Raw genomic sequence first — 22,222 nt, 5'->3', positions numbered from 1 at the left:
AGCCAACGGTTGTATGACACGTCACGACATAGACTTCATGGGAAATGTAGGTTTAGTACTTAAAGCAGTGTTGCCAGATAAGGATTACATTTCCAAGGCAAACATACACAAAACCGCCCCAATTTCTTGGCAACACTGACGTATAGTTTCTACAGCCTGCCGATTCAAACAGATGCAGTGTTCTTCTTTTATTACCAGGCAAATTGGCTAGTAACTTTACAATGTTACCCGTCAAAGTTAATTTTTACCCCCATTTGGCAGGTTGGCAGGCATCAATTTAAAGCCCTGGACATAACCCTTTCTTCCATTAATGCATGGAACTAAAAATAAACCAATTAAAATGATTAACTTGACAAACAATAGTGTCATGTGAATAACTCATTTTGACAAAAATGTCAGATAGAACCTTATAATTCTAAGTTCAGGAAATGAGCTGATGCTATAATACTGTGAAGGCCATCTTCTCAACAAATCTTTATCCTGCAACAGGTACAGCCAGAGGGAATTCTGGGAATCGAGAACAAAGTAAGATGGCACACGTTGGCATACCACTACAACATTTGCATTACCCACAGGCTACGGCTGGCAACCACACCGCATTACGCCTCACATCTGGCGTGTAGTCAACCACTGGCCTTGCCAGGAAGATTGGCTCGCACGTAAACATATAGAGAGAGTCTTTAGTCTTTGTGAGCTGGAGGGTTTCGCATTACCATTACACATCAGTTCAGACATGTAACACATCATACACACAAACACATGCCTGATCACATGTTTATTCACACATGCATGCATACATACATATTTTACGTGCGATTTTGTCCTTTACCAATGAAAAAAATGCCTTTTTGAGCCTGGCAGACAGCACGGCTGACTTTCAAGAAATTCCACAAGCGAGTGCTTTCTGGAACTAAACGGGTGCGGCAAATCCTCTTAAAATCCTTTTAGACACCGTGGCAGCAGGGAGGGAAAAAAAACCAGTTTCTCCCAGGCAAACGTGCAGGTTTGTTGGGTTGATGTTGTGCTCTGGGGAAGGACACTCTCGCCAGTTTATTTTTTCAAGGCTGGAAAAGGATGTTAATACAACACGTACCCTACAGGATGCGCAGAAGCACAATATGTGGTGTGTGTGACGACAGAAGGCTTTAGAGAAAGACTTTAGGGAAAGGACACTTTGGATGTGTTTGCACGGGCTTATTTTTTTTTTTTTCATTCAAGACTTCAAGAGTCGCATCCTTTTGTGTTGTATTAGGACAGTAGAGGGGAAATTTACAGTTTAATTTCCAGCTGCTAATATGCCCGTGACATGGACAGCTTGGATATTAGCTTTTTCTACTTAAATCCGTGTGACTATCTACTCATGGCAGTTTTACTTTAGATGAAATTCGTCAGCTGAAATGAAGTTTAAAATGGCTGTCAACAAGTGCCAGCCAATCCAGCCACTATGTCTTTAGGCTCTCCAATTTCCTCAAGTTTCTCAAAAACTAGTTTCCTGGCTCTGATTGCTATTTACATATTTGGGTAAATGAGCATGGGATTGGGCTCGGTGGTTTGTTTGTCGATTTGCTCTTTGCTTTTCTATCTCCTTTGGGCAACAGATTGAATTAATGTTTGTAGACACTGTGATGCCACACATGAGGAAACAGGAGATTTTGCAAAATTACAAAACTCTCCCAATTACAGCTCTGCAAACACACAAGAATAAAAAAAAACTCATTTGGGCGGCGATGCAGATTTCTCGTGTGTCAGAGGCACAAGGACAATAATTAGCTGCATTTACATGCTTTTCTATTCAAATAGACCAACAAACAGATATAGTTTACCCGAGGCACAGGCTTTGCGGAGCACACACAAATGCACGAACATGTGCATATATTTGTAATCTGTATTTTTCCTACGTGCACTAGTTTTTGCACAAGCTAAATGTAAGCTTGCTTACATATATCTCCGCTCAGCGCTAACACCATTTCTCCTCCCATCCCTGCTCCTTTTTAACTCCTATCTCCTTTTCCTCCTTAATTACTTGTTGGAAGGTGTTTGGCTTTTCGCTGCACGCCTGCTGTTTTGGTCATTACAGGCCCCTGTAGGAAGTGGAGTAGCTGCCAAAGAAGCTTAGCAGAAGACAGGAGCTGGGGATGTGTCAGTACTCACCTGGGGTAAATGAGGACAGCTCTTCCTGCTGGCTTTGAGGCCTGTCCTCCCCTCGGGGGCTGTCCTGATGTTGAAGAGGGCCTGAAGGGCACACTGGGCCGCCTGGGTCTTGGCCAACTTCTTGCTGCGACCGCAGCCCTCAAATATCTGCCCGTCCACGCGCACCGCCATCACGAAGCTACGCAGCCGCCGGCCTTCAGCTCGCTCCGAGAGGCAGGCATAGCGAAGACCCGGCCGGAGCTCATTGAGCAACGCCACGGAACTCTTGGCGGCCTCTGGCTCCGGAACAATCCCTCCTAGCCTCTGCTGAGCCTGCACCATCAGGTCCAAGGTATGGCGAAGCAACCGTCCATGTCTCAGCAGCTCACTTGACAGTAGCTCGCTCTCTGCCGCCGCGTTGCAGAGCGAGAGGCCATCGGAGCACGGCGAAGACTCAAATTCCTTGAAGAGCGTGTCAGGGAAGTCCGCCTGATCCGAGGTGAAGTCAGCCGAAGGGTTTGAGATGTTTCCCATGGCCAGGTGGGCCTGAGGAGCGTTGGGGAACTGGACGAAGGACTTGAGCGCCAGCTCGGCAGCCCTCATCTTCGCTTTCTTCTTTGTGGGGCCCGTGCCCTCGAAGGTCAGCCCGTTCACCTCCACAGCGATGGCGAAGACAGGAGCGTGGACAGGGCCCGTCTGAGACACCATGCGGTACTGCAGGCCCGGCCTGAGCTCATTCAGCTGCACCAAAGCATTCTTTGGTGCTTCAGACCAGGACAGTTTTTTATAGATCAGGCGGAGTTGACACAAGTGGCCGTTGTTTTCCTCCTCTAGCGGCCGTTTCCTCTTCAGACCGGAGCTGCCACTTCTCGCAGAGTCGGAGCAGAAAAGCGACTGGCACTCCGCAGACCCTATGGAGCGATCCTCTAAGTTGCCAATGTTACGGTTTTCCTTTACCTCAGCACTGCTGGTACCTGCAATAAAAACAGCAAAAACAGGAACAAAGTAAAATGTCAAATTGAGAAAAAACAGAGAGAACTGTGTGACACATGGCTGAATAAAATGAATCAAGAAAAATCTCCCAGGCAAGATTGAGCCACTTGATACACAATGAAATGGTAATGAACAAATCTACAATCAACTCCCCGAGCCGAGCCCACTTCATACCATACGGGGCTCTGTCATATTTAAGTGTTTTAAAATACAAATACAAATCCCCTACAAATGGCAAGGTTTTCTGCCAAATCGTTCTGTAATCTGCCTCTGAAATTGGTTCTGAATCTGTGTCGTAAGAGGGAAACATTGGTCCCTGTGGCCAATGCAAAGCATCAATCCTATTTGTAATGGGGGTGGGGATCACATCGAGCGGCAGACATTCCAAGAAAGGATGAAATGTCTGTAGCCCGCTTTATTTCACACTGCTATCCTCTTTGAGAACAAAGTCTGAACAGCTGTGATACGCTCTTCAAACCTAGTTACGGGGAAGTGGTGGCATATTGCATTTCTGATGGGAAATGAACAAAAATAGCGTGTTCAGATCTTTCCACAAGAATGTTAATGGTGGGATGGGAGGGAGGCTGGGATTAAGTGCTGACATTCACTGGTGGGCTGAGGCAGATTGTACATGATAGTGTATGCAGGCTATCTAATGACTTATTTATCACAAACACTCAAATCGAATATTCCATAGCGCACTTTTATGAGATAATACAGATTTTAACACACAAGCTGACACCCGTGCGTAATCAAATAGCCCATTTGCCAAATAATTAATTATGTGGGTGACAGATAGATCATTTCCACATTAGGCCTGCCTCTGAGGGAGTTAGCACAGCGTGCCGACAGAGAGAAAGAAAAGAAGCAGCAGCTTACTTAAACTGTCCTCGTCCTCTGTGCTGCTGGTCCCAGGGCTTATGTACTTGAAGGGAGCGATCAATGCTGACAGCATACTGACTTTCTCTGGAGGAGAGACAAGAGACACGCAGAGTCAACAAGAGGGCAGAGCGGCAGAGATGTTTTGATAGTTTTATCGATTAAAGGCACGGATCAGCGTCGGCCCGACACGGGGGCAGAGATGGAACATAAGTGAGCGGGAGTATGCACACAAGACCGGTTCTCTGTCGCCCATGCATGGACCACAATGCATATAGTACATGTCCACATCAGGAAGCAAACACAAACCTATACAGACACATGCACTGCACACATTTGGAAGATTTAAAACGCCTCAACAACAAAAATCAAAAAAAGAAATGAAGTGAAATACAATATACTTTGGGCCTTGCACTCTTATCCTATCCCAAAACATTTTTTGCTGTAAAGCTTGTGCATACAAGTGTAACATTTGGGATTAGTAAATCCAAAATGTACTAATTTAAAATTAGTACATTATCTTTAATCATTTGTATGTGCTTTACAACAATACATGTTGTGGGAGTGGTTTTTGCATGAGGACTATTGTTATATATATTTTTTCCTTTTTTGTATGGATGTATTGTGTCAATTTAATAAAATACAGATATTAAAAGCATGCACGTGCACGCACACACACATCTTTGCTGATATACTTCCTTTCTTTATCAGTGCTAATTTTTCTTGGGGGGGGGTTTTTTTTTTTTTTTTTTTGGGGGGGTTGTTTTGTGGGGTTGTGGTTTTTTTTTACAGTATGAAGCCCTATTAGGGCCATCGCTTGGTCTGGTGCACTCCATGCAGTGCTGAGCACAATTGACAGACCAGTCTGGCACCTTAATTACACCCCCTCTCTCTTCCAAACACCAGCTAATGATCAATAAAAGAGTGAGGTAAAGGAGAGACAACAGGAGGGAGGAACCAGAGGTAGACAGAAGTAAGGGAAGGTTATGAAGTAGGAAATAGCAAGAGGAAGAAAATGAGGTAGAATGAGTTCATGTACTGTAGGTGTGTGGAAGGTTCGAGGGTGAGCCTGAGGTCAAGACACCCTCCTCGCTGCCTGCCTCCCTCCACCGTAGTCCTGGAGCAGGATTCAGGCCTGCAGCAGCAGCATATCCAGAGAGCTAAATGCTGCATAAACGGAGGGCACATTACAGTGCTATAAACATGTTTTGATAAGAGCGCAAGGTTGTGAATGAGCTGGGCCCCCGGGTACTCTTACTCTCCTCTCAGCTCAACAGCACTAGAGGGGCTCAATGAGTCACTCTGACACACATGGATACACTCTGAACACTGAGGCTGGAGCTGTGCTAGTCCTCCTGGGCCAACATCACAATACACGCATTTGCATTCTGACCTAATTACGGACTAAAGCCCAACACAAGCAGCAATTTGGCCCTAAATGACTCCCTCGGCAAACAGGGTCATTATCCAGAACACTCTCAAATCAATCAATTTTCAATCGTCTATATTGTTTTTAAAGCCCCTAAAGCCCTATTTACAGAAAACATGGCTGTCTGGTGTGTTTTTTAAGTGGCGAAATAAGAGGTTGAGGTTGAGTAGGGCCATTGGCTGGTACAGTATATCTTAACTTATTCTCGCATTTGTACACAAAATGTGTTCCTTCCGATGGTTCCTTCCTGTAGCGTGACAAATGTTCACATCAAGCATGGAATAACAGAAGAATTACTAAAATAACAGGCAATTAACACACAAGAGCCTAGGCTTTCACACTGTGGCCTGAAATGCCTGTAATGTATGTTTGATAATGCAGAGGAATCCTGAGAGGTCTAAACCACCCACTCAACAGCCTCTGCCAAGTCAAAGGACCGATGAGATACCAAAGCTCGGTGAGACCAGATACACACACTATGTACAACATATCATGAGAATAAGCAAATTCATTCTCCTTAGAGAATAAACCGCCTGTTAATGCTCAAATCTACATGTTCAGAAGCACAAAAGCAGAAGCGAGCAGTTTGATATTTTATTTATCTGTTTTACTGCTGTCTTACATGATTACAGATCTGAGAAGAGAAGCAACAGAAATCCTGCTCATCTCACGTAAGAGCTACAAAAGCCAAGTGCTTTGTTAATTAGTTTAAGTATGTTTAGTGGGCCCTAATGCTACCACTTGCCTTTGTCTGGGCCAAAAATTAGCACTGGAACACACCGCACAGACTACAGCCGACGGCCAAGTACCACGTACGTTTTGCGTCAGCGTGAGAGGAATACAGAATCCATACCAGCAGGCGGCGGGATAATCTATTTGTTATTCAACAAGGGAAACCGGATACCGTTATGATACCCACAACAAACAGCGTTTGCTCTAGCAGCGGCAGAACTGTACAGAGCCTACAGGCCTTCTGCTTCACACCCTGCCGGGAAGAGAGCAGTACCGGGAGATGGCTAACCAGTCTGTGCTTCTCTCGGCAAAGAAGTCTCCCTACAGTGGGAGCGGAGCAACCTAACGGCCGGCTGCTGGCTTGTTAGCTAACGTTAACTTGCTAATTTCACCCACCCAACATGCCATACACTGGTTACCAAAAATTAGCCAAACTAAATTGTCACTCATCTGGCGATAGCAAGGTGCTTTCCTATGATGTGACAAGAGCATGTGAATTAAACATTAAGTTGTTACATTTTACTAATTTAGAGGCTGGCAGGCTGGCTGGTAAGCTAGCTTGCTTGCTAGGGGGGTTATTGTTTAGCGGTGCTGAGGGTGCAGAGAGAGAGAAAGGTCTATTTAGTCTTTAGCTAGGCTATATTAAATATCACGGTGTAGGATATTAGTTTATTAATCTTAGTTTATATTTAGTTTAGGTATGTAGAGATCTTTTAATGTTATTGTTGAAATAAATATATCTACACAAGAAGTTAAGTATATCTTGTTGTACGTTTGCCATCTTATGGACATAATGTGCAAAAATTGTTCTTGTTTTTAGAAGGAACATTTGAATGTCATTTTTGACCAGTTTTGACAGCTCTTATTGGATTTATTAGATGAGATGAAAAAGGAAAGGAGCCTTGCCCTTGGGTGTGCCTGTCACAGTCATTAGTTTGTTTTCCTCACTCTTGTTTCCAAGCTGAACAGCCAATCAGATTAACTGGCTGACGGCCAACGCCATCGGCCAACGGTGCGGGACACACCGCACAGACTAGACATACGGTCAGTCACCATCGGCCCAACTAGGACCGACAGCCGGCTTGGTGCGTCAGGGCCTTAAGGCCCCATTTACACCCGGCATTAACATGTGATCTGTATCTAGATAAGGAAGAAAGCAAGTTAATGCAAGGTGTGAATGCATTGTGATCTAATGGCCGCTTGTAGAGGTGGTCTGGCCCGCATTGAAATGGGATCTCAGCTAGGTGTGAATGCAATTCATACAGCATGACCCTCTTTATTTATTTATAAAGCAAGATGAAAGGTCACTTACTCCACCTCTTCCTGTTAGTTTGAACTGAATTACACCTGCCCATGGCATTGTTTCGCGTAAACCATGTTTATTGACAAATGCCAGCTCCAGAATGTGGGCAGAATCAGATAACGAGAATGATTCTTAACCCCCCTGTGTAAATGCCTGTGCATCAGATGTCATATACATATCCAGACACAAATCACATCTTCATACTAGATGTAAAGGGGCACAAGAGTCTACAGCCATGCTAGCAGCTCTGTGAGGGTTAGGCATGTTATTATAAATCTCACTGCTTTCCTTGGCAAGACACGCCCTACCTAGCATTCAAGCGATAGGATTGGCCAGGCGTCCATGTCCTATCCCCAGACCAATGGGCTATCCTAGCCCCAACCACTGGAGGTCAATGTAGAACCTCAAGCATCTGCCTGACCACTCCGCTGCTACTCAGGGCGGGTCTTGCCAAGAAATAGTAGTGGGAGTCATAATAATGCATGCGTTGCTTTGAGCCTAATGCTATTGTCAGCATGCTAATATGTACACATTTACAAAGTTCACATGTTGATTTTAGACAGGTACGCAATTTTAGTTTAGCGTGTTAGCTTCGTAACATTTGCTAATTACCCCTTAACAAAAGTACTGCTGAGGGTGATGGGAATGCGGGTCTTTGGTCAGAAACCAAAAGTATTGGACAAAGTACAAGTTTGACCTGATGATGGAAGATGAAAATGTCAGAAATCACTAAAGTTATTGCAATTTACATTTTATGGGATACATGAATGTCTAAACTAAATTATATGGCAATCAATTCAGTTGTAACCCCCCCCCCCCCTTTAAAAAGCCAATGATATAAAGAGGAAACTGAATGCACTATCCTGAATGCTCGCTGCTTTGTTGGACATGTCACCAGGCTGCATCAAAGCCTGAATAGACCCTTTTTATTTTGTATTCAGAGCATTTTTATGACAAAGTTCACAGTCAGAATGGAGCGTTTCTGTATAAAGCTTCTCAGGTCTGTATAATTTTAAAGTAACAAAAAAACAATTCTTCTCACTTTCAATGGGCCGCCGCCGTTCATTTCAAATGTCTCAGGATGTAGCTATTGAGTAGAAAATACCATCATGTTTTCAATAACTCTGATGCTGAATCAACTGCGCAGTGGCAAGCAGTGCAGTTTGGAGGTCACCCTCCAAATGTCACCTCTGAGCGTTTTTTTGATAGGTTTATGAAGTGCCGGCAAACAACACACTTCACTCTGATTTATGAGTGAGCTGTGTATAACGTCAGAGGCAGTTTGTGTTATTAGTTTACAGTACGTAGTGTGATTGATTTTCCCAAAGAGATATGGTATATTTTCAGCCTTTTAAATGAAAATACACTGCAGAGCGCTCACACAGTCTGATGCTGTAGCACAATTATAGTACTGGTTTGTTGTTAAACTCCAAGAAAAGATTACATTCTAAAGTGTTAAGAAGTTGTTCTAGACAGTAATCGGCATACCAGTCCTAAATGAAACCAATGACCTTAGTTTAATAGGAAATTTCCAAAGGGATCTGAGTATTACACTGGGACAGAACCTGTAGGAATATTAAAACTATGTCACGCGATGTGAGTGTGCCCTCATTCGGTTCAAGATTATGCATCGCTTCTATTAGACTCCCTCCAGATTGTTTAGAATTGGTCTTAAAGACACACCAAATGGTTGGAAATGTAAGACAGAGGACGGCCAATTACTTCATGTCCTGTGATAAGGTCCAGGAATTTTGGACCAGGCTACATGATAACCTATGTTAGATTGCAGGGACCCAGGTTCCATTCAGCCCAGGACTATTTGTTCTGGGAGATGGGTCAGTCCTAAATGGGATGGATAAGAAGCTGGGTCCACACTATTTCAATGATAGCAATTTTTTAAGAGGATGGAAGAATGAAGGGGTGCCGTCAATCCAGGAGTGGGGTTGTGAGATGCCTAGGGTTGGCAGTGTAGTAGTATAGTCTAGTTTGCCAGATTGGATGTCTATACTAGAAAATGGGGAAAGTACATAAGCTTTCTGGGGGGCTCCTAAGAAACTTTGTGCCGGGGAGAGATGTGTATGATGGGCTTAGGGTGTTGCCATTTATACATTTATTGTCTATTTCGTTATTTTTGTGGTTTAGTCTTGAATATTGGAGTTACTGTGTCAATACAGATTTCCTTGACAGAACGGGTTCCTTGGGTTCCATTTAAACCCAAGCAAATGTTCATTTGTTTATTATTGGAAACTTTATTCATCGTATTGGTTTAATTGTATGCTTGGCTGTAGAGAAGATTCACAGTTTGGCCTGCTAGCTGACCTACTGTGCACTGACTTGAAGTCTCTATAGGTTTCTAGCAATTACTTGGAACTAAATGGAAATGTACCACTTTAAAACAGTCTCTATTTTATCCTATAAGTACTACCAAATTACATAGGTATTTCCAGGAAATGTCTAAATAACTTATTGTGAAGTTATTAAAAATACGGACCTGTAAATAAAATAAGGTGGAAAAGTCAATAGCTATAGAAAATAATACTGTAAACTAACCTTTGAAATCATATGGGGAGAAGTATAACAAGCTTAGTCCAATAAATCCCTCATTTTAAACTGGTTATCTGAACCGTTAGAAGGTAGGATAGTATGGTAATAACAAGCCCAGAATCCACATAGAAGATATTCATTTTCATTCATATAAATTGGTTAAGAATATGTTTTTTGTTCTATTTTGTTGTGTGACTTTGTTGCGTTAGGTTGGGTAAAGGTTCGAAGTGTAAATAACCCCACCCCAGTGACTATACGTGATATCAAAATTCAATGTGGACCAATAAGGTGAATTTACAATCTTATCTGTTAAAGCATCACTTCAAAGCTGAGAGGAAAAAAAACTCAGCCTGGTGCAAAGTTCCTCAAATGTACCGCCAATCACCAGCGCTGACGTGGACATTGTTACCCTACGTGCCCTTCACGGTATCTGTCATCTATCACTTCTCATTCACCAGCCGAATGGATGAGACAATGCATGCCAATAGTCTCAGCTCGCTATACGTCCATCCCCCACTGCACCAGGACACAGTGAGCACGGACGACGCTCATTTGTTTCCGCCGCACAAAGGCGGGGAGGCAGAGGAGAGGCAGGTTAGATAGGGAGAGCCTTGGCAGATGGCCATACGCTCCTGAGAGTGACAACACTGGTGTCCATTCACAATGAGCTGCTGAAAAGTCTGTCTCTCTCTCTCTCCTTGCACTTCCTGTATCAGTTCTGAGGAGAGGGTAATGAGCCCAATCAGATTTCCCCATGGCTCAGCATAACCAACGGGTCAGGTGAGCGACAGGAGACACTACTGAAGCAGGCGCTGGGGGAAATCATTGACTCTGTCTCTCTCTCTCCATGTCTTTCTGAAAGCCACTGAGCCACTAAATGAGAGGCTACATTGTTTCTCCACAGCACTTAAAACCTGATTCCTGTCACTTCTCTCATCTAAACACTGCGCAAAAGGCAATGTAAAAATAGACACCGAGCTAAGTGTCCTCTCCAACTTTTGTCTGCATACTTGTGAACATACGTATACATCTGGGGCTTATATATATAAAAAAAAGTCCACACATGCTATAATTTTATCTTGCCATTTTGCCATCAGTTCATTCTAAGGAAAAACATGCAGAGACTGATTCATCATTGTACTGGCATGTGGGAGGACATAGAAAAAGTACCAATAATAGGAACTGTGCGCCCTTATTTTTATATGGATAGCACATATGTGTGAATACAAACTCCAAGGCGTCAAAAGACACCACAGAGCTGTTAAAACCTGCGGAAACTGCCTGAGAGGAAAGCACATCTTTCTCTAAAGTTTTGTTTCCTTGATTCCTCTTTTCTCGAGTCTTCGGTGGGACAGACTAAGATGTGAGTGAGAGCATGGTGGATGTAGTTAAGGGAATTCACATGCACATTATATCAGTGACTGCACTACGCTGTAAAGGTAAGATGTATTTAGTGTTTACATTTTTAGCTCCAAAGGCTAAAGTTAACTCCAACAACAAAACCAGAAATAACACTAACACTGCCATGAGACCAATTTACACAGCGGCCCCTGCATATTCAAACATGGCCTAACGTGGTTAGATGTGTGATTTCTCAGGGACTCCGATGTTGAGCTCGATGCATATTTACTGCGGTGTAAAAACAAAGCGTCTGCTGTGCATGTGTGTTTTTCTTCAATGCTCCGGTATATCTCATCAGTCAACACAAACATGTGAGCGTTTCTGCGCTGAAAGCAGGGTTATTGTAGTGAACTACAACGAAAAACGAAAATAAGCAGTGAAAAATTTGAAAATACTAAAACCTTCAAGAAAAATTAAAACTAAACTGAAACTATACTGCCAGGTTAAAAAAAGAATAATAAAAGAAAAAAAAATGAACGTAAATCATTTCAGTTCAATTTTTTTAGCTACAATATATCCCCACTGAAAAAAGGAGACGGCATGAATTTCTGTCAAACTCTCGTGACATTGAACCACATAAATTAAACAGACTTGACATGAGATGGCGCTGTGCCATAACTGCTTCACATTGGACAATAAAGTAGCGCAAATATTAATCAAAGATTAATATTCTCCAACCATGCATTTTGTATGCATATGTAGCTAAACACGTATAAGACATTATACCTGGCTCTAACAAAAACAAATTAAATACACTGTAAAACAGGGATCTTCAACAGGGGGTCCGGGACCCCTAGGGGGTCCTCAGAGTCACTGCAGGGGGGCCTCCAAATTATTGTTCATTTTTGAAAGTTTTTTCAAAAATTAAAAAGTCTTAACGTGATTCCATATTATTAGCAAATATAAATCCCCACTGATGATAGGCTTACTGGACGATAATGTTATTAGTCACTAAGGTAGCCATCCACACATTCAGTTCATCCCAAAGGATTGACTGTTCCACGTGTGTGTTTAACATTAAAACATGATTTATAAAATCATGTCAACAATTTTAAGGCTATTTGAATAGCTTAGTATTCTATAAAAAACAAAACGGTATCTATAATTGCTTTAGGCTGCCCTAAAAGTTATTGTAGGACCAGATTAATATGCAACTTCATTTTATACAATATATGTAGTAGGGGGTCCCTGATCTGTCTCTATTTCAGTTAAGGGGTCCTTGGCTTAAAAAACGTGCAAGACCTCTGCTGTAAAACTAAAATTAAATACATAAACACTAAACCTTTCTGAAAAACAAACTAAACTAAAACTAGCAAACACACTCTGAAAACTAAAATGAAATCTTTTTTTTTTTTTTAAGATTATTTTTTGGGCATTTGGGCAGTTAATCGATAGGACAGCTGTAGACAGGAAAGGGGGAGAGAGAGGGGTAAGACATGCAGCAAAGGGCCGCGGGTCAGAATCGAACCCTGGGCCGCTGCGGTACGGACTGAGCCATGGTACATGGGGCGCACGCTCTACCAGGTGTGCTTCCAGGGCGCCCAAAATAAAAAAAAATTAAATTATAATAATAATTTCAAATTCTAAACTATTATAACCATGGCTGGAAGTATTTTAATTTTGGTTTTAAGCTTCTATTGGTGAGAGTTGTTGCAGACGTACCGAAGGCTGGATGGATCGAGGGTGTAAAAGAGCGGTAGGGAGATGTTTTAGCACAGACGGATGGATATTTAGCACCTGATTAGCAGCAGTCAGGACAAAGTAGCCAGGCCATCTGCTTTACATTTGCTCCCATGGACATGAGAGCCAAGGACAGAGAGTCTTTATGTAGACACGGACCCTGCACGTTGTGTGTGTGTGTTATTGGGAGTATTGTCTTTTTGAGCAGATGTTACATTAAGCGTTGTCACCTATAGCTTTGGATAGAAATGCACATGATTCACATGACGTGTATGTGATGACATGTGGTATTTGTGTTGATACCTTCAGGCAAATGTCTCACTTGCGTGTTAACCATCAGGGATTCCTTGCTTCCATCTAGGGACCGCAGGTATCACTTTTCATTTAAGCGCGTCAGAAGCTACGTGTGTTACACCCTGAAATTCACACATTGCTGTTCTTTATAATCTCACATTTTCTCTTTAATTTGATTTGCTTGCAAATCATATCTTAACTTGCTAAAAACCATAATCAAAAAACTATTAAGAAGGAACAAACTGGAATGTAGAAAGAAAAACGTAATTGACAGAAAAAGAAAGAATTAGCCAATGCCAAACTCTTAACAGGGATTTTAAAAGATCCCTGTGATGTGTGTAAGATTCAACTAAATAAGTGTGCCTGCATATCATACACCTGAAGACATTACCGTATGCACAAATTGCACATAATAAATAAATAAATATTAGCAATTTTTCTAAAATACCTCTGATGTCCTGTACGGCTCGTCACAGTTATAGCACTAGCTTTGTGAAGCTTTCTTGTGCTATAGAGAATGCCAAAATGAAGAACAATGGAGCCAGGTTTCAGCGCCAGTAAGAGAAGCCAAAAACATTTGTTTTTTGTAAATTGGATAATCTGACAACACTTGCGTTTTCCAAGAAGCAATCAAGCAGAATTATCTCTAAATGATCTGAGAGAATACGTAAGTTAAATACTCCCACAAAGTGTACAGTACTGAACATAGAAATCAGACATCATATTCTAACAGAGTGTACAGTATATGTGCAGTATCTTCTCTATTCCTTTTGCGGCTTTACGTCAACTATTTCAATCTTTCATCTATTTTATGCTTCACATGGTTTTTCAGTTAGCTGCATTTTATTTCCATTTATTGCAAATACTACAGCTGGGCCCTGCTGTCCTACTACATATAACACAATAAAAGATGTAGCAGAGCCTTTCTGAATTCATAGGCAGTACTCGACTGAAACTGAGATGGCCACAGAATCCAACACTCCACTGTGAAGTGTACAAGCAGAAGTCCAGTGGACACTGAATTGCTTAATCATATTGTGGCACGGGTGGGGGATGTGATGCCACTTTCTCCCTGGCTTTATTTCTTCTTCTTTTGCTATTCCATTTTGACAGCGAGACACAGAGTACACTCTTATGCTCCTGAGAGCGACTTGCCATGGCTGAGTGTCATCGAGGAACCTGCTCAGAGTGTGTGACGGCTGTGGATTGTCACGGAGGCCCCGCAGACGGTGCGATGATCACACCGAGGCTCTGCTCTGTCGACCACACCGCCGCCTAACATCTCCTCGAGCACTCACCTCTGAGAGCCGCGCTTGCTTTCAATGCAGGCACAACACTTTAGAAAACTGTCACGATAAAAGCTTTTTAATGTCGTATCTCATGCCTGAACTGTGCAAAAGTATGTTGGGTTTTTTTTTATGTAAAAAAAAATATATAAATCTTTCACTGCATGATTTTTCTGCCCTGCACATTGAATAGAAATAATGCTGCCTTTGGTCAGCGTTGTGTTTGACTGCAAAAGCTTTTAGCGCTAAAATAGCAGGTTGTGAACAACGGTGCATGAGAGCGCTGTAGAGGCCTTTTCTGAAAATAGTGAAGGACGAAAGAAACACTCAAGCAACATGGCCTCCTAAAAATGAACTTGTTGAAATGTCAGTGCGGCTTGGAGATGGAAGTAGGAATAGAAATAAGCAAAATGAATCCCTTATGCTGTTGCCATCCTTCCCCCTTCGAATACCTTACGGCAATTAAAAAGCAAAGAGGCATGACTTTTTTTTTCTTCTTCAAAGTTCTACACAGATCACGATCGCTACCTGATAAGTGGCGGATTTAATGCGCGCTCGCTTCCCTCCTTAACAGAATATTAATGTAGGCTGCCATCCATGAGAATGACTCATTTACGAGCGTGCAGAGGAAGCTGAGGACTCAAACCTGGATGAGGTTTGTCACCTCGCTCGTTTGATAACGAGCACTCGAGTGTATTTACAAGGCAGAGCGAGCGAGATAAGTCTGCGGCGTGATGACACTAAGCAGGTCAGGAATGTCTCTGCCTCTCCGTGTGTTGTTGCTCGTCTCCCTCCTACCTCTTTGTGTCAGCCAGCTGTACTTCCTAGTGCAGCCTGGCGCTGCACAGCGCTGTCATCTGCGCACACGCAAAGCATGGATTACCAAATGCTGCCGTGGTTTGACTTTACTGTTCTCTCAACTTTCATCACGTTTGTGTGCTTAAGAGCTGAAATCCTGCCCTGCGCTCGGCACAGAGAAAACATTGTGTTGCTTATTGCCTGCCTCGGCAGTAAGCGAGCAAACCAGGCTGACGTGGCACTCAGACGATGATGTGACACCGCATGTGGTCTCCAATCTTGGAGTGTGTGGGAGTCAATCGGTAGGTGTAAGGTTAGATACAAATTGGCCCGTCGGTGTCACAGCCCTGCAGTCACCAGCTCAATGCTGGACAGCGGCTTGGAACTGGAAAGCAACGCTCGGAGGAGGGGAAGTTGTGAGGGAGAAAAATAGCTGAAAGGAGTGATTTCTTTTCGGGGAAACTTAATACGAACTACAATTTATGTGTTGCGAGGGCTGAGAGAAAGTGCATTTCCCATTTTTATTTCCCCCCTATTTTTCGTTCTTTCACTTTCATAAGCCAGCTAACCTATTCCACTACATCCTGTTTATTCACCTCTCCTTCTATCCATTCATTATTTCACCTGCATCCTGTCCTTTTCTGCTAAACAGCCTCCCTCTCCTCTCACCAAATAAACCTGCCAGCTTCCGTGTGATCTTCCCCCAGAAGTGTTTTATGCCTCACATTATGACACATATAATCAGGCTGGCTGTTTGCACTACTTTGTTCAGCACAAATTGCTGCACCGATGGTCGCGGCAAAGCACAGATGGGACGTGGACAGTTTTTCATCGGCTGTTCCATACCACAGAGCCCAACACATCTGGTATGCAGAGAGAAGCATCTTTGCACTAATTTGTTTGTCACTATACATTGAAGGGACTATCTGTCATCCTGCCATGCTTTGGTTGCGGCATGATGTTTGAAGAACATGGCTAGTCATAAGTTTCAGGCAGCCTGGCCGCTTGGGACTCGCTCACAGGAGCCATCTGACTGTTGGAACGAAGGGGAGAAGGGGAAGGAAGGAAAGGGACGCAGAAGGGAAAAGAACAGTAGACAGAGTAGGCGGTGGGGTCTTTACATTTGTGCCACAAACTCACATAAGCATAGCCCTATTAAAAAATAAGAATATTCTAAAACTGTCTGTATGACCACAGGCAGCCCAGTCTCGTTTTGCCAGACCTTCCTCCACAGCGCTGTGGAGGAAGGTCTAGCTAGTCCACACATCATTCTGGGATGGGAGAAAAACATGCTCTGGTTTATTGGCATTTCTTTAAACCAAACACGTTTGTAAGCACCGGGAAAGCCACGGAGCCTCTGCAAAATAGTCTCTGGAAGGAACATGTTTTAGTGGAACACGTACATTCAAAAGTTGTTTTATTCGTGCAACAAAAAACTCAGATTGGACAGATTGTCTAGCTAGCTGTCTGGATTTAGCCTGCAGAGATCTGAGGAGCAGCTAACAATTGCTCCTTACATTGGAGCAGAAGAACACACCGTTTAATCCTTTCATTTTGCTCTTGTGTATTTGGTTTTGGAAATGCCACATATATATAAAAAAAAAAAAAACATACACCACGTTTTTTTCATGTGCCACAACCTTTTACACACGGAAATGAACGTTTGTGGGAATATCTGGATCCCTACCTCAAATACCTCACAGGTTTCTCAGACCGTTGTTATTTTCTTTTGAAAAAAAAAAAAGAAAGAAGGTGATGAATGCAACGTGACAGCTCATAATATCCACTTTCCCATTCTATGCTCAACATTTAGTGTGATTCTAAGTCAATTAAAGAACTGCTTGATGCTGATGCATTCAGACTTGGAAATTAAGCACCAGTCTGCTAGTTTGTTGACAGCAATGGTTTTCAAGTTAGCATTAACACCAGCAGTCTCCTGCAAGCCACATAGCATTGCTGGGAAGATCCTCCTTTGCTATTTGCAGATAGGAAGGGAGTATTGTAGACCTAGCTCTGGATAAACACAGTGGGTGAGATGCAGAGTTTTTGAGGATATATTTTTCATTCACAATACAATAGAAACAGGAAAAGGAGACTGGAAGGGGGACAAGAAAAGTGGGGTTTTTGAGTGAAATGTAAATGGCTTGGTGCTTGCACTGAAATCTATTTTTCAGGGAGGAAAAAAAAACCCTTTTATCTGATGACAAGCACTTTCCTCGGCTACTTAAGAATGGCATTAATGTTGCAGGGGAGGAAGACGCTGTGGTAATACTGACTGTAAAGGGACTAGGAAAGTTCCAAGGCACTCAGTATCTTAGAAATATCAGTTTTACCTTTACACAAATTGAAAAGGGAAAAGCTTCTGCATTTTCCTGAGAGCTTGTTTTAGCCCAATCTTAGTAACTTTGAAACATTTTCAAATTTGCCAGAATTCATGTAGAAAAAAGCTGAAAACTACATAAGAAGATATTTCCTGTAATTCAATGGACTGAATTTTTTAAGTCGGAAATTGAGGGTTTTTATGAATTGGCAAAACCAGGAGAGACATTATGTTCTCTGAAGGATTATTCACATTCATAGTGTGCTAACATCAAAATCCAAACAAAGAAAAAAAATAAGGTTGCGATCTTTCATGTTTAAAGGAACACGGCAACTTATTGGAGCTTATTCACCGTATCCCCCAGAGTTAGATAAGTCCATACATACCCTTCTCATCTCCGCGAGTGTCGTACCTCTGTCTGACTCACCCACCGCTAGCCTAGCTTAGCACAGACCCTGGAGGTAACCGGCTCCATCTAGCCTACTGCTCCCAATAAGTGACAAAATAACGCCGACATTTTCCTATTTACATGTTGTGATTTGTATAGTCACAGTGTGTACAAATAACAAGGTCACATGAGACACAGCCATCTTCTAACCGTATACATACTGGGAACTATATTCTCAGAAAGGCGAAGCACTGCTACTTCTGCTACTTGGGCGGAGTGATTAGCGCAACACCTAAAAAAAAAAAAGCACCGCTGTTACTCTCTGTTCCTCACCACGGGGCTTCTCAGGTGCTGCGAGCAAATCACTCCACCCAAGTAGCAGAAGTAGCAGTGCTTCGCCTTGTGAGAATATAGTTCCCAGTTTGTATAGGGTTAGAAGATGGCTGTGTCTCATGTGACCTTGTTATTTGTACACGCTGGACAAATCACAACATGTAAATAGGAAAATGTCACTTATTGGGAGCAGTAGGCTAGATGGAGCCGGTTACCTCCAGGATCTGTGCTAAGCTAGGCTAGCGGTGGGTGAGTCAGACAGAGTTGCGACACGCGCAGAGATGAGAAGGGTATGTATGGACTTATCTAACTCTGGGGGATACGGTGAATAAGCTAAAGTCCCAATAAGTTGGCGTGTTCCTTTAATGGGCAGTGTTTTGACTCACTGAATAATTGTGCATTTAGTGGCCCCTTTGCTTGCGTGTTGCATTCAGGAGCACATCACTGTACAGCTGGTTTAATGCACAGCTGGTTAAAACAAATCAGAGTTTTCACTTTAAACATGCAGAACTGAAAAGAAGGAGAGAAAGAAAAGGAGAAGATTAATTTAGTTCTCAAAGTGTCACCTGTCTGAGAAGTGTGCTGAATAATGGAGCGGTAGAATGTGGGCACGCAGATACAATAAAAGCTTTTTGCTGTACTTCTTTGATTTGGTGCCAGTGAGATGAAACTGTGTGTGTTGTGTCATCACGAACCACAATCTTTCATGTTTTCTGCCCGTATCTTCTCTATCACAATGTTTTTAAAGCTTTAATTCTCTCTGGCAGATTAGCAGTGATATCCTATTAACCTGGAAAAGGGTCATAGTGGCAGTCAGTAGAGGGTCTTTGATTTACATTTTTAAAGTGTGACAAGCTGACACGCTGGGAATCTGGGAGAGGTACCTAAAAAAACTACAGCATTGCAAGACTTCACAGCTACCCATTGCCTTATTCTACATTATGCTGTATAACGGCATCACATCATATTACAGCAGTTCATATCAATATCAACACATTAAGAAAAACTACTAACTGTAATGTCCTTGATTGTCCTTGATTAACATCAATTCAGTCTATACAATGTCAAGAAAATAGTGAGAAATGCCTTTCACTGTGTCCAACAGCTCACAGAGACATCTTTGAAGCACTTACTTTATCTGACCATCAGCCAAGACAAATATAGTCTCTTTACTATCAAATAAGAACATACAAGCAAATCTTTACTTTTCAAAAGCTGGATCCAGCATATGATTGGCATTTTTACTTGACAAAAATCACTCAAATGGGATTCACTAAACTCCTTATTTAAAGCCCCCCTCCACTAACAAATGAGTTTTGCTTATTGCTACATAATTTGGATGTTTGAGCTTCACTGGGAGCTTATTCCCCAGAGTCCTTATGTTTTCTCGCCCCTCAGTTTTCCCTGCTATGCCCTGTTATGCCCTGCTATGTCCTGCTAACCCCTGCAGTGCCCTGCTACGCCGTGAACTACTACAACTCCTATTTCTAGTCATAGTTCCATTGTCTTTATTGTGACTATAATTGCCACTGTTCATCACACCCCCAACCGGCACCGTCAGACACCGCCCACCCAGAGCCTGGGTCTGACCGAGGTTTCTGCCTTAAAGGAAGTTTTTCCTCGCCACTGTCGCACTAAATGCTTGCACTTGGGAGAATTATGGAATTGTTGGGTCTTTGTAAATTATAGAGTGTGGTCTAGGCCTACTCTATCTGTAAAGTGTCTTGAGATAACTCTTGCTATGATTTGATACTATGAATAAAATTGAATTGAACTGTGCAGAATGATGCACAAAGTTTGACACTAAAGGGATGTTTGCACGTTCATGTGCTGATGGAGGAAAGTTTCTCTCTTCTAATCTCAGTTTAAGACATGTACATACGAGCAGGAACTAGTTAAAGGGGAACTTTTATATTTTTCAATGTGGAACCCATTTCCCCAGGCTTTTGGAACAAAGTGACTAATGGGGGACAATCCTGCAGATGGGCTGCAATGTAATCACACAGGGATTGTTATTCTAAGTGTCTGACAACATTATGGAGTGATGGAGAAGTCTTATTCTTTTTGAGATGGAAAGAGTGGAAGAGAAGAGTGCCGTGGTCTATTTCGTCTGTGAGCTGCGAGTGAATCTGGAAGGAAAACACGCTTCCTGCACTTTTGCTTTTCACTTTGACACCCAATCCTCCGACATCGTCTTGTCGATCTGGTCACGTTCTGAGTGAATTCTGACTCTTGCTATTCCATGATGCTGCTGCTGTATGGAGCGGTGCAGACACTTTCACGCGGGTGCTGATACCGAAAAGAATAACTGTAAAGGTGGGCGTGGTCTGCTATCAGCTGCAGTGGAGAGAGGTGAGGGGATAGAACAGGGGGAGCAGTGCCAGGTGAGTAAATTCAGCTGATTGTTGTTGAACTAAAACTCTCCCTTTATATCCAGTAGCTGCTGGACCTTCAGATGACTGCCACACACCACAGAGTCAGGACACTGGACTTTGAGATATTGTTTTGTTGGTTCTTTGTTAAAACGTTGTGAGGGCTGTGCGCCTGCCAGTAGCCGGGCAGACAGAGGTGCACGATTGGTGGTAATAAAGTGGTGTTAAAAGGGTGAGCAGTCAGAATAAACACTGTTGCCTGTAAATTGTCTGTCTGGGCTGTGATTTGTGTTGAGGGTAACCCACGGTGGCAGCGAGTCCTGCTATAATAACCAAATGGGTTTTAGTAATGTAATCCGTGTATGCCCAAACACCATGCAACACCGGTAACAGCACCTACCACAGCAAGCCTACCTGGCATCAGTACACACGAAAGCATGGCAGGAAAACCACAACTTATCAATTTTTCCAAAATGTTGTTAGACACCTATAATAACAATCAGATCCTGTCAGTGGCAAAAAAAAAGCACTTTTAGTGGACGTACCATACATAGACAGTGATAATTGCCCCGTGGGATTACAATGCAGCCCGGTCAGCAGCTAGCAGCTATAGAGTTCTCGCTCAATACTGGATTACTTTCAAAAATCACGTAGACATAAAAACATGGGAAAATAGGGTCCAGGTTGAAAAATACAGAAGTTTAAAAAAGCCAGCAGCTGACCAGTACTTAACTTACACCTCCAGTGCAAAAACAAGGATGGATTTGGAAAAAAATTGCATATTCATATAATTTGGATTTTTCATATAGATAAAGTATATGTAGTATAAGTACACATTTATAACTAGGTGACGTAACTTTTGTGGAAAAAATATTTTGGTTTATGTCGTGAAACCCTGAGGCAATCTTTAATGTATACACTATATGAAAACCTTAGAAATCAGTATCATGCAGGGTGAACACACCCAAATTCAGCTGCATATATAGAGTTTATCACCATTTCAGGCTAACATAAGGCATTAGAAGTGAAATTCAGTTTTATAGTAGGGAGCATCAAAGTGAAGTAAGTGTCTGGAGCAGCAATCATACCGCATTTAAAGAAAAGATAAAAAGCTAATGAAGCCAAAGTTAGCAAGGCAAACGTCATACGGAAGTGAAAGTGACTATTATTCTGAGGGGGCATCATGAAGTCTCATCCTAACTGCTCTAAAAATCGCTTTCATTCACGCAAGACTCCCGCCCCCCTATCACCTACTGCGAGCCTCGGATCCACAAGCCACCACTACCTTCCCACTACAGCAACAGAGGCTGAATGAATGATGACTAATCGTGTAGGAGAGT

The 22,222-nt window shown here is 42.6% G+C and overlaps 1 protein-coding gene across 1 annotated transcript in view; it reads right to left on the bottom strand.

The window, feature by feature from the left end:
- adarb2 (adenosine deaminase RNA specific B2 (inactive)) overlaps window positions 1-22,222 on the bottom strand; it is a 223,291-nt gene that overhangs the window by 81,864 nt on the left and 119,205 nt on the right. The window contains exons 2-3 of the mRNA XM_039790896.1: window positions 4,003-4,089; window positions 2,152-3,104 (exon numbers count right to left, since the gene is read on the bottom strand). Of these exons, the coding sequence (XP_039646830.1) occupies window positions 2,152-3,104; window positions 4,003-4,089 (1,040 nt within the window). The remainder of the gene's footprint in view (window positions 1-2,151; window positions 3,105-4,002; window positions 4,090-22,222) is intronic.

The sequence above is a fragment of the Perca fluviatilis genome, chromosome 22 (assembly GCF_010015445.1).
Source record: "Perca fluviatilis chromosome 22, GENO_Pfluv_1.0, whole genome shotgun sequence".
Taxonomy (NCBI): domain Eukaryota; kingdom Metazoa; phylum Chordata; class Actinopteri; order Perciformes; family Percidae; genus Perca; species Perca fluviatilis.
This window is presented reverse-complemented; position numbering and strand designations above follow the sequence as displayed.